The sequence below is a fragment of the Thalassophryne amazonica genome, chromosome 9 (assembly GCF_902500255.1).
Source record: "Thalassophryne amazonica chromosome 9, fThaAma1.1, whole genome shotgun sequence".
Classification (NCBI taxonomy): Eukaryota; Metazoa; Chordata; class Actinopteri; order Batrachoidiformes; family Batrachoididae; genus Thalassophryne; species Thalassophryne amazonica.
Window position 1 is genome coordinate 80,263,037 of NC_047111.1, and position 13,854 is coordinate 80,276,890.

Below are 13,854 nucleotides of genomic sequence, written 5' to 3' on the forward strand. Positions count from 1 at the left end.
TTTGTGATGTCATAAGGCACTCACAATATTAGATAAACTGGCAGAGTTTAAAGCAGAGGTCTCAAACCGGTTCCAGAAAGGGCCGAGAGGGTGCAGGCTTTCTGTGCAACCACCCACTCCAGCAGGTGATTTCACTGATTCCTCTCTGCCCTTTCTGGAACCGGTTTGAGACCTCTGGTTTAAAGGGATCATGTTGTGTAAATTTACCTTTTAATCTACCGCTATGTTTTACAGTTGAATATTGTTAGGGATTACTGTTAAATATCTTCCACAGTGAAACTGCACTGCTGTTTGGGAAGCAAGCACACTAACTGCTTGTATCATCATTTTGTTGAATGGTGCAAATTAGTCTGAAAATGTAATGAACTGCAGAATCCATTTTATCCTGTTGATATATATAAAACCCACTCAGTTCTACACAGCATTGATTTTTTTTCAGAACTCCCCATATTATCATACTTTGTACAAATATGGTAAAATATATTAATATGGCAAAATGTTATGTAATTCATTATGTTTTGAGAGTAGTTGCCATTGTGTGACAGCACAGTGGTATAAGCACCAAGTGTGCTTGTCTCCCAAGTAAAATATCCCAGGTTCAAGGCTGCTTGAGGCCCATTCTCCTACACATTTGGATCTGTGCTTGAAACACAAGATCAACATGTGGCTCCCACACCAAACCCTGAGCCCTGAGCAACATGGGAGCAGCACAACAAAATTAATTGAATGGGGAAATAATTAGTTTAAAAAACAGTATGACAATGTTCATTTATACCTCACCCACCCTACACCAAAAAAAAAAAATGCTGTTGGATTTTAATGGTTTTAATGTCTTTTTTATTACATCTTATACTATAAAATTTATTGGTTGTTCTGTAAAGATGCTTACATATTATGTTTGTTGCTGAATTATTCTGGCAACTACAGCTGCTGTTTTTTAAACCTTACAAACAATAGCTTTTTTACCTTTCAGTGCAGCTGCGTTGTCCCTCTAGATTTGTAATCCTGTCCATCTTCATCACTCCTCAGTAGAATTGCAGCATCGTCATCCCTGCTCCCTCCATCTCCACCTCCCGTTTGTTTTTGTTTTGTTTTTTTGCCAGTGCCTCCACCTCGACCCCATACAACAGTAGCTGGTTTCACGGCCATTTTCTAAACATTTTTTCACTCTTGCAGATATTTTTCTGTCACAAATTGCTCCTGCCATGCTTCTTCAGCCAGTCCACCCTACCTGAACTCTCTTCTTCACCTCTCTGTATTTAAAGTCATCTACTTTCACGATATACCCATTCACCTTCTTTCCAGTGCATACCTCCACTCTTTCAGACTCATCTCCACCTTCTTCCTCACTACAGAAGACAGTAGACATCATCTGATCTTGTCTGTCAACTTGTCCATCATGATTGTTTTTAAAATACCTGATGACCTGTGGAGAGTAGCTAACTGGAAAATCATCTCTCCGCAAACTTTCACAGTAATAATTAGTAAACTCATTTAGAGCTGCCACAAACGACTTTTTTGACAGTCAACTAGTCACCGATTATTTTTGCGATTAGTCGACTAGTTGGATCATACGTAATTTGCAGCTTATTGCATTTTATCTATCAATACCATTATCAATTCTGCTTATCAATCCAATTCCTTATTGATTCCCTTATTAATACCTCTTGTGAATTTTCTGTCTACTGAAAGTAGGCTTTACAGGTTTTCTATGTCAACAACATTTTATTGAGTCTTAAAGTAAATAAATATGGAATTGGTCACTGTATCCTTGATCGCTGGACATAGGTAGAAAAAATCTGTAGTTTTTGTCAAAAGCATTTCCTTTCAGACATTAATGACATGGATGTCTCTCCATACGTCTGAGCTGAGCTCAGCTGGCTGCTGGAGTCTGCAGGTCTGCAGCCATACAGTCTTGGGCTGCTGCACATCAGCCAGGACGTCTCATTTTGGGAGGAAAAAAAAACATTTTGATCAATTACAGTTTGTTTGTATTACAACGTTTGGAAAGAGGTGTCATTTGATTTAAACGGCAATTCGCTTTGAAGTTATTAATTCCAAGCGAACTCTATTTTTCTAACTTGACTCTGCAGCGCAGCATTTGGAGCAGCAGAATGGAGGAGGATTCTCGTTTCTTTCTCGCAACAAGACAGGAGTCCCAGTTAGTCACTTTAATCCGCAAAAGTGACTCACGATTAACATATTTCAATGGCTTTGAGAGGGATTAAGAAACGGAGTTGCCGCTTCTGAAGAGAAGCAAAGCAACAATCCAACGAAGCAGCGGATCGAAGCACTGCTTCATTGGTTCAAAGTTCAAAGCAAATGAATCGTCAACTACTAAATTAGTTGTCGACGGTTTCAATAGTTGGCGTAGTCGTGACTGGTCGACTCGTCGTGGCAGGCCTAAACTCATTTTTGAGTTTTAGCATCTGTAAACATGCAGACAGACAGAAAAGAAACAGACAGCTGGTTGATTGAGGTAGCTACTGAAACAAACAGTGTAATATTAATATTCACTTAATATCCAGCAACCAACCTTTGAAGGATCAAGTAGCATGCACTGAAAGTTACTGTTGTGTCACACAGCACCACCTACAGCCATTAACTGCTAATAACGGCAATGTAGCCTCAAGATGAAGCCATTTTTCTAAATCTGTTTGATGGTCCTGTGTCCTGTTTCCAGGGAGAGATAAAACCTCAAACAGTTATGAGACTGTTGGCCAGGTAGAAGGTAAGATTGCACAAAAACCCATAATATTTTTATATGGTTTTATTTTTGCTTTGATTTCCACCTGGCATCACTCTGTTCTCTTGTTGTCTTCCTGCCAAGTTCATTACGCGAGACCTATCATCATACTCGGCCCTGTGAAGGACAGGATAAACGATGACCTGCTGTCTGAGTTCCCCGACAAGTTTGGATCTTGTGTCCCGCGTACGTATTTTGCTGTCATGTACAGAGACATATCAGTCCTCAAATTTCTTTTGATTTGACGTTTGCTATTTCAGGATGAGCTTCGCGTTTTCCAGGAGACTTGCTGCTTTAAATCTCTGTCAGCTTGTTTTATTGTGCTGCTTTTTACTTGACAGACACAACACGACCCAAGAGGGAGTATGAGGTGGATGGGCGGGACTATCACTTTGTGTCATCACGGGAACAGATGGAGAAGGACATCCAGAGCCATCGCTTCATTGAGGCTGGACAATACAACAGTCATCTGTATGGCACGAGTGTCCAGAGTGTCCGCGAGGTGGCTGAGCAGGTACACGCTTACAGTACTTTATATCTATCTCAGTGGAACAAGAAATGATCATTGACCAAGGTCCTCAGGGAGACTACTATCTTAAAAGTGATTAACAGGTAGAGATGCAACTTTCAAAATGAATTGTTAAAATACTTTACTAATAACTTAAAGCTACAGTGTGCAGGATTTATTGGTGTATATTAGCAGAAATGGAATAAAGTATTAATAACCATCTGTTTATTAGTGTGTAATTGTCTGCAACAATGAATCAATGTGTTTTCATGAGCTTAGGATGAGTCCTTCATAGCTACATGGGGAGGTGATGGTCTAGTGGTTAAAGCGTTGAGAGATTTGGCTTGAGGATCCTTGGTTCAAATCCCAGCCTGACCGGAAAATCGCTAAGGCCCTTGGGTAAGGTCCTTAGTCCCCTAGTTGCAGTGAGCACCTTGTATGGCAGCACCCTGACATTGGGGTGAATGTGAGGCATTATTGTAAAGCGCTTTGAGCGTCTGATGCAGATGGAAAAGCGCTATATAAATGCAGTCCATTTACCATTTGCCCCATCATGGAGGCCAACATGTTGCAGTGTCATATTGGTACAGTAGCCCAATAGCGACATATTATTCCACCTTTTGAATTTTGCAGTGCTGCTGGAGTATAAATAAAAAAGAAGAGCAATCAGCAGTTGCACTGCTGTACACTGTCTGCTGGTTTCTAGTGCAGGCTAACAAGTTTGAGAACCCTTATTTTTTGTGAAATATGGAATCATACCTGTTGCTTATCACAAGAGAAAGCAAGGGAGCATGAATGCATGTCACCAAAGACGCAAAAACATAAAGGGAAACAAAATTGTGCCTGTGATGGCATAATGCTCGGTGACGTACACTCCAGGTTTTTAAAAAATATTAACCAAGTGAATCAAATCAATACTTGTACTAATGATAATATAATTGTGTCCATTGGGACAAGACTGAAATTTATTTATGTACTAAAATAAAAAGATTTAGTGAATGTTCGCAGCAATTTTATTTTAGCACTAAATTGCAACAGTAATCGTAACAATTAGCCATGAGATTCATAATCCACAGCTTGTGGTGAGTTTTTGCTTAAAGGGGTCATGTTTCATGCATATAAATCAAGCTAATAAACCTCACCAGGTGACATAAAAGTTGCTGCATTTTCAAACCTCAAAGAAACGGCCTGTTTCTTGTGGCGTTCTCTAGCTGTCTTTATTGTGTCTGTCTATTGTGAACTGTCACTAGATGTTAGAACTGCAACCTAACTGCAGCTTAACTGCATAATACATCTTTTATTTTACTTGCTGAATACATCATACCACATATGACCTTCACATCTGTGCTCACTCACAACTTGCACGCTCACGATAACAGCCCTATCTGCCACAAGATTATTTTCCATGGCTCGGTTTCTTATTTTGTGCTTTCGATTGCTGTCCCTCCGTTAATTTATATTCTGTATGCACTTTCATAACCAAGAGCGCTAGATAACGCTATAGTTTCTATGCCTGTTGCTTTAAAAGGGAAGAACCTGCACCTGCAGAGTCCCCTTTGCTATCAGACAATGGCCATCCCTCCACCTCTCTCACAGGGACTCCTGCAGACTTACTCAGTGGATGTGACTGAAAGAATGAGCAGAGGACCAGATATGAACTTGTGTGGCACATGTCTCAGCAATCTGAACCAAGCAGTTTCAAGCTTCAACTTAGCTTATAGTCAGATAGTTTCTCTATACACAGACAGAACTTTGAGACCTGGAGGGTGTTTGACATGCATTCCCAGTATTTAACTGTAAAAGGCAGCTGTAGTCACAGGGATTAATGTTCTGTGTCGCTATGATGGATTTCTGTTAATTGAGCTACCAAAGGACAGGGCTCAGGCTGATGCTGTCCTGACACAAAATCAAGGCTGGAGGCAAAATATAAACTTTACAGCATCCCTCAGACACATGCGCACCACGTTCAAAAATATGTTTTTAGAATAACATTTTGTTTTTCACCTCGCTGTCATCAGTGAGTCCTTGTGTCTGTTTCTCTGTGTACTGTCTGCACCCTGTCTGGAGGAGGGGGTGGGGCAGTGTGTTTGAGTGTCGATGTCTCACACCGCGGTGGATGGATGGATGGATGAATGAGATTTATTGTCATTGTCATTACACAAGTGCAACAAGAACGAGATTACGTCCACACTCCAATTACCACAGACAAGATACAGCAATTAATCCACAATTATTACTTGTTTACCGTAATAATGGCACACATCAGAATTAAAGACAACACATAAACATTTGACATTGTTTATGTGCACTAAACTTTGAAACAGTCGGTTTAACGAATTGAAGTGATGTGAGTGTGGGGGAGCACAGCAATATGTAGTTGCGCCGCCGCCAGCTTGCGGAGGGAATGGGGAGCTACAGCAGCTAAAACTGCGCGGCACCCCAGAGGGGGAAGGGAGTGGCGTGAGCGGGGGCCGGGATGAGGAGGGGAATTAGGACAGGAGGGGGTGGAAGCATGCTTTCAGTCTCTGTCCATGTGTGAGTGGCAAATGAGTAAGTGTATGTCAGTTTCTGTCCATGTGTGCTGGAGTTGGAGAAGGTATAGAAGAAGCCAACCGAATAATTCACCAAGGCCGTAGAAATTCTTCTGGAGGAAAACTATGGGGCATTTTGTCCTTCAGAGGCTGATAAGCCTGCAATGTTTATGTTTGAGCAGTGAAAAACACCTTTGCAGCTCACATGAAGAACCAGAACCAAGTATTTATTCCCTGGTCTGCGACATCTTCCTTTGCAAGGCGTGCATTTACTCCGAGATGTTATCTATTTTGCGTCTGATTTCAAGGGTTAACGCAGTCTGAGAATGTATCGCCTTGCCCAACTCATTAATCATGATGGACAGGTGAGGGGTCATGGTTCTGGTGGCAGCCGTCTTGCCAATTCTCTGGTAGGTCAGGGCAGCACATAAACCAATAAGTACCAGCCCTCCTACAATAAAACCAAATATAAATAAATCCTCGATGTCCTCCACAGAGAATGGCACAAAGCATGCAACATGCCATGTCTCCCAGGTGTCAAGAACATAGCTCGCAGGGTAGGTTCCATCTGGGCATGTAGAGTCCCCCGATCCTGATTTCCTGGTTGAAAAAATGTCAATAGCATTCAGAGACCAGCTGATCAAGTCCATGGTTAATCCAATATAGTTTGAAGAATTCACAGTCTGGTGAAGTAGGGGACTTGAAGGTTGGAGCAGAGATAGAGGAGAGAGGAGGAGATGCAACCACCCTCGCTGGAGTCCCAAGCTGTATGTTGTGATGACACAGCGAGCAAAGAGCAGAGTGCTGCAAACATATTTTTAAACCTTTCTTTTCTTTCAAAGTCTGCTCTGAGTGTCTCTGTGAATGTCCTCGCTGTGGTTAAACTAAGAACAGAGTTGCAAACCCGCGTCGCATAACAACAAACACTAATGCACCCCCACTCCCCTCCAAATACTCAAGGATGGTATGATGTAAAATGTGCTTATAAAACCCAAGTGGTAACCTGAGCCCGCTGGAGCTGAGGCTGATGTGGAAGTGTAGTACCTTCACTGGCTGCTCGAGGCTGGCTCCAAAACACAGCATTTTCCCATAGAACTGCGTGTTAAAATCATATAATCAATGGAGCCTCTATGACGTCACCCATTGGTTTTCAACAGAGACCAACAAAGACCTAGAAGAGCCCAAATGAAGTCAGTGTCTGGGCTATATTCTGTAGGGAGCCATCTTCACAGCAGCCAATGACAATCTCATTAATGCATAAAGGGGTGGAGTGTGTGTGTGGCTCTGTGTGTGATGAAAGGCACCTGAACACACCCTTCTTTTTAGTCTGAACCACTTAACCTCAGTTTGGGTGTTTTATAAAATCAGATTTTTGGGGACTGCGTGATGATTCTCCTAACATTTTCTGGCTTTAAAATCAGGTCAGTTAGGATGAGGGAAGCCAAAAATATGAAAATGATTACAGTTCTTGTGTTTAGTAATCATATCAAACAAACATGTAGGTTGTGATTTTGGTTAAAGCCAAAAAAAAGGTGAAAATGTGCAAAAGAAAATACAAATACATCACAAATTAAGCAGTACAACAAAATTGGGGGGATCAGGGTGAGAAAATAGTCATCAAAAAACCCTAAAGAATGCATCCATGGACATCAAAACCCCAAAATTTTCATGGGGCCTTGAGCAACCTCCAGACCCCCTGCTGACAAAGGTACACTTTAACCAGAAAAAGAACCCCCCCCCAAGCACCACTACCTTTTTTTTTTGAAAGCTGTAGAAAAGCTGTCCCCTTAAAATGTGGTTATCCTGAAGTACTTAAATAATGTGTAGGTTAAATTTTTCTATAATATGCTGCATTGGACTCTAGGGCACGATCACAGAAGGATTTCTATAAAAGGCAGATAGTGAACAGCTTATGATTTGGCCATAAAAACAAAGTTTCAGTCAGAAGATTTTTTTTTTTTTTGTGCTTTAATCCCTGCAGTAAAGTGATTTTGCACAACGTAAACAAAGGAGCAATTTAATAGTCATCAGTCAAAAGTAAATGTTTGAATTGTTTGTCATTATTAAAGTTTCCTTTTGTTTGTGTGTGCACGCGTGTGTGTGTGTGTGAGTAGCAAGGGAAACACTGCATTCTGGATGTCTCGGCGAACGCTGTCCGTAGACTACAAGCAGCCCAGCTTCATCCCATCGCCATCTTCGTCCGACCCAAGTCACTGGAGAACGTCCTGTACGTATTTTTAATGTGCCAAACAGGAAAAGCTAAAGTCTCTGGAAAGCTAACAAGTATGAAATGTTCACTATCACAGATTAATGTATGATTGATGTTAACAGAGAGATCAACACTCGCCTGACAGAAGAGCAGGCCAGGAAAGGAATGGACCGAGCCCTCAAACTAGAACAAGACTTTCTAGAATGCTTCTCAGGTAAGACGAGAGATCTCATGATTACATACTAAGGAGTAGCTATAGGGTGGATTTTGGAGCTATAACCCACCTATAAACATACTGATTATAGATATGAAGCTTTTTGATACTGTGAAACAGAAGAACAAATAGTTTCATTAAACTGTTAACAGTTTTACACATTCAAATTAAACTATTGCTTTGGAAAAAGTTTCACCAAATCTTTCACCTCAAACACAAACTCGTTACTATAGAAAATGAGTCCTTGTTTCACAGTAGTAAAATACGCTAAAAGGAGAAATTGTATTATCAGCTGATTCACTGTTTCACAAGGCTTGGAATGCTACATGAATCAATTGCTTCAGAAAATGATTCACACTTTCAAAATACTGCTCAGGCAAAATGAAACAACTGCATTAGAAAATTATTGTTTTGAAATACTGAAAAGACCATTTGAAAGTATTGTTTCAAAAAAAAGAAACCCAAATTCAAATTCCACTTAATTAATTTTGTACTCACCCCGTGTCACACATTGTTCGCATCACAAGCACACACAGAACACACACATGCACATAGTGGAGTCTGTAGAGGATCACTGCTGATGTGATCTGTTTGTATGTGTAAAGCATTAGTTCTTGGTGTGTTATACCAGCAGAACACAGAATGATTATCTAGCAGTTTGCTTAAATACCATCAATGGAACAATAATTAAATGTCTGAAATAGCAGATTGTATTTGTTTTGTTTTTTTGTTTGTTTGTTTGTTTGTTTGTTTGTTTGTTTTAGTTGCTTGCATGTGAACATGCTCAGTTATGGGTCCAGAACAAAGTACAATGCACATAGCTGCAAGTGGAATTTCATTTTGAGCTTAAAATCATTAACACACACACACAATCCTCATTTACATACTACTGTCTACATTATGTTACCACCTGCTGTCATGTGCACAATTATTCTTAGTAAATCTTTTTAACGTGCAAATGTTTGGAAAGCCAATGCAATTCAGCATGTGTTATATGGGATCTTTTTAAAACAGGCCCTCAGTATTTTGTAATGTTGGAAATACTGATTGCTGCATGTAGTGGATAATGCCCCCCACCCTAATAAAGTAATTCCTAGCTACACCCCTGACAATATGTCCTGTGTGCTCTCTAAGAATGTGCATCCTTTACCACAGTATAATAGTTAGTACAGTCATGGACAACCATATGCTACAAGTGGGATCTACAGAGCTTTGTTGCAATTCCTAACACAAAGTGGTGCTAATCAATAAATTTGCCCACTGAGGTGACCAGTAGGAGGCGCACAAACCTGCAGACAGTTGTTTCTTCATGACAAATGTGTTTCCTGCACTAATGGCTCTAAGCCATCAGTGTGGCAGTGTGACACATAATAGACATGAGCAGCTCTGCCTGTGTTTTTCATACCCCGGTGTTTTACTCGGCACCTAATGCATTCTGGCTCGGCGTTCATTCTTTGGCTAGTGTTTCACATGATGATATGTACATTTGAAACTTCCTCATGATCTCAATCTATTTCTGACCTTTTTATCGCATTTTCTCATTTGTGTTTGTAATGCCACCAAATGCCAGTAGTCATAATTATAAGACTCAAAAGGCTTCCGCAGCAAAGATGAACTTTGCATTTCCATTTTCCTGCCAGACGCCAGTGAGATAAATGTGAAATGGCTGCTGAAAATTTGATCATCTTACATCTTACAGACACATTTAGGGCAAATCACAGCAGCTCACAGAACGGTTTCTCACAGATCTGCTGTCTGCTATTAATCATAAGATATGAGACATTTAATGAACTGTTGAATAAGTATGCGTTTCGATTGTTCAGGTTTAGTCAGTCTTTATTTATATATTTATTTTCACAGTTTCCTAAAAAAAAAAATTAAAAAAAGTGAAATTTCAGCTATAGTTTACCGGAGACAAGCCAACAACCCCACATCAGAAAAAGATGGGCGATGGAAAATGCAAGTTGAAGGAAAAAATAAAACAAGATCCTTACATTTACTTTGACTTCTGTTTCATTGCAGACACTATGAACCCAAGATATTTCATGTTTTGTGTTTTCAAGTTCATTTCACTTTTTTAATATATGTCCAATCCATTCCTGTTGTAGCAGATTTAAATTTAAAACAAGATTTAATTAAATCTGAAATTTAATCAAATACCTTGAAAGAGGAATCACCTGCCAATAAGCACAGGAAAATAATGTTAAGATTGAGATTAATCAGTCTTTGATATGAAAGTCATAAATTCTGGATACCATTGATTAAAGAGCTGTCTTCAACTGGATACGACAAAACAACTGGCATAATATTGACACTTTTACAGGTCCAAACACATGTGACTGAGATTTTGAGAATATGGATAATGATTTATAGTTTTATTACGATATGTTGACGATGAAAACGTAGAAAGCAAGGAAAAGGAAAGAACGGGGTACTAAATATAGAAATTAATTAGAATAAACCTGGTTGGAATTTAGTGGTGTATTTTGGTTTTGCAAATTATTGTGAAGAAAATTAAATGATCCCGATACCAGATCGGGCATTGGCCCATCCCATATTCATTTACTTGTACTCGTAATCATAAAACTTCTCCGATACCCCTTTGAATGTCTATCGTGCTGCGTTCAGAACCTTCGCTCGCCTCAACGAGCCACACTTTTGTGCCAGAAGTTGACAGAGTCACTGCGCCTCATTCATTAACGTCTCATTTACCACAAGCAAATCGGTCTGCATGTGATGAAATTTTCCCATGGTCCACAAAACAAAAAAATTCAAATAATGTTAAAATGACTCAGTTTTGTCTCCATGTGGAGCGGAGACGCCGCACAAACACCATGTGTGCGTGTGCAGGCGATGCCGTGCTCAATATTACGTGTTCCACCTTTGGGGGAAAAACATTTATGGTATGTATTTGTGTACGTTACCTGTACGTATTTAATTAAAAGTAAAAAAAAAAAAAATAGTGTGGAGAGTGAAAGGCTGGTTAGCTCAGTGTCACACCTTGTAGATAAAAACAGGAACAGCCTCACAGCTGATAATGCAGAAAAGCTTCTTTTCATCAAAAAGAATCTGCCCCTCACATTTTCAAAAACAGGCTTAGTCCTCACAGACATAAGTAAAGTTATTGATGGACAATTTTAGTTCTGTTCCTGGTGTTGTATGTTTTGTAGTGGTGAAGTCCACAGGTTGCATTTCAGTGAGATGTCTGACAGTGTCATGTTTGTTAGAAAACACACAGTTAAAGTTAAAGGACAATTTGTTGTAGTCAAAAAGTGAAACATGATTTAAGTCAAATGTTTGTAAATAAAAACAAAGCTAATGATCTTGGTAGCAGTTACAGTCAAAAAGTAAGGAACAACTGATGAATAAAATGTTTTTGAAGTTATCGTAAAACTAATGGTATCATTAAGTATTTGTATCAGTACGCTGTGTCGATGAGTAACTAAATGTATGTACTCGTACTTGTACTCAGTCTGGAAGAAAGTGGTATCAGTGCATCCCTAATCAGAACACTTGCAGGTTCACTTATATGGGCACTTTGGATCATGTGAAGTGGTCTGGCCCGGTATAGTTTCCTATCGACCGTTTGCTGGCCTCCTTTGATCCACCTCTGTTGGATTACACCCACCAGGTCTCCCAGATGACTACAGGCATGCGGGCTGCTTGGTTGGTTTGCCAGTGGGACTAAACGTGATGGTTCAACTCACCAACCGAACCACGGTGAAGGGTTTGATGATTGCTGTCAAAAATGCTCCGGTGACTTCCAGAACCTGTGCAACATCAATTTAAAGTCTTTGTAAATATTTGAAAAGGGCTCAAGGCTTGGCAAAAAAAGCTGTGGGGTAAAATTAATGTTAACAAAACAAATTTTTGGCATTGAGTGAAAAAGCATCAAATGACATACAGACAGGGAATCCCCATAAATCTCTTTAGTAATAGCTTAAATGACGTGTTTTCTCCCACGTGAAAGGAGGAGACACAAAAGGAACCCATCTCTGTTACTGTGTGAGCGTACATTCTCAGCATTTTGTGGGTGGGACTGGACAGGCCCATTGCGGGAACAGGCGGGAGTGAAACACACACGTTGTGGGTGGTAACGGTCCGAAATTCAGAGGGAGGGGGATGAAGAAATTAGTCCCGCACAGGGTTCTACTCTGTACCACTTCATCATGAAGTGGTACAACTGATGTTGCAACAAGCAATAGCTGCACGAGGCACAGTTTCTCCAAACACAACCTGTAACATATTGGTTAGTGGGGAGAGGGGGTGTGGCTAGCAGCAGCTTCTTTACATTAAAATGACATGTACACAAAGATGTAGCTGCTGAGGGGGGGCATGGGACAACTTTAATTTCTGTAATCGCTTATTATGTGATGCTTTTAATCCTAATCTATTTCCAGTCATTTTTTCTGATCATTTTAAACCCATTTCTTCTGTGTTCTCCACCTGGAGCTCATTTTTATCCCTACACCCCCCATTTTCTCTCCTCCTATGTTTTGCTACAGCTGTGGTGGAAGGGGACAGCTTTGAGGAGGTGTATCATAAAGTAAAGACAGTGATCGAGGAACAATCAGGGCCTTACATCTGGATCCCCACTCGAGAGAGGCTGTGATGCCGTGCCCGCCTGCCTCCGCCTCCCTGACCCCATCACATGACGCCACCCTTCACCCTCACAGCCGGGCTGGCCTCAAGGGTCTCCGGCATTCACAGAGAATGACACAGAAAGACAAACGCATACACAAAAATATGGACGGCGTGTCATCGCAACATCGAACGATGCCAAAAAGCAGAGAGAGACACGGATACACAAGCAGAAATGATGTAATTAAACTGAAGGAGGAAAATATCTAACTGGTGTTCCACTTTCACGAGGCAGGACTCACTACTGAGGCGCTGTTCACACTTAGCATTAAAGTGCATCTTGGGTGCTATGGTAACGAGGTGGACAGCTCTAAGTACAGCTGTGGCTGCACGCCAACAACAAAATTTTCAAGTGTGTGAGAGAGCAAATCTTCGTCTCCTGTTGTGGGCAGAATGTGACGCATCTTTATTTTATTCATTTATTTATTTATTTTCTGTCCGAAAGCAATATTGGTTTCCCCCCGCCAGTGAAAGATCATGCACAAGTGGACACTGCAACGGTGCATTTCAGACGCATTCTGATGCCAGGTGTGAACCGGCAGGTCATATTTAACGGGATCTGGAGGCTGTCTGGATCTGCATGAGAGACATCAGCTGCGGATTAAAAGAGAGTAGATGACCCCTGCCACCCCCGCCCTCCCCTTTAATATCAAGTGCGCCTTTCTGTCCTCTACTGAACGCCTCCCAGGAAGGAAGTGTCCAACAAGGTGCCGCCCATCCCCTCCTGCTCATGCTGTCGGCTCTGCACAGGAAAGAAGAGGATGCAACACCCTGCCGGAGTCTTGTTGCTCTTTTCATATGAATCTTTTTTGCAAAGACACCTCAGCGACCCAAAGTGACATTTGCACAATCATGTCAAATATCCTGAGGCTTTATTTCAAAGCACTTCAAATTATAATCGTTAAAAACAAAGATAAACACAACTCATTTGTGCATGCGTCCTCAAATGCAAAGGAGACGCAGAATTGAAATAATAATAATGTTAGTGAGAAAATCAAGTCGAGC

The 13,854-nt window shown here is 40.8% G+C and overlaps 1 protein-coding gene across 1 annotated transcript in view; it reads left to right on the forward strand.

The window, feature by feature from the left end:
* The window catches only part of LOC117517488 (disks large homolog 4), a 181,604-nt gene extending 168,733 nt beyond the window's left edge, over positions 1-12,871 (forward strand). The window contains 6 exon segments of the mRNA XM_034178519.1: positions 2,684-2,731; positions 2,831-2,932; positions 3,088-3,260; positions 7,900-8,012; positions 8,117-8,208; positions 12,714-12,871. Of these exon segments, the coding sequence (XP_034034410.1) occupies positions 2,684-2,731; positions 2,831-2,932; positions 3,088-3,260; positions 7,900-8,012; positions 8,117-8,208; positions 12,714-12,820 (635 nt within the window). The 3' untranslated portion in view covers positions 12,821-12,871.
* The last annotated feature ends 983 nt before the right edge of the window (positions 12,872-13,854 follow it).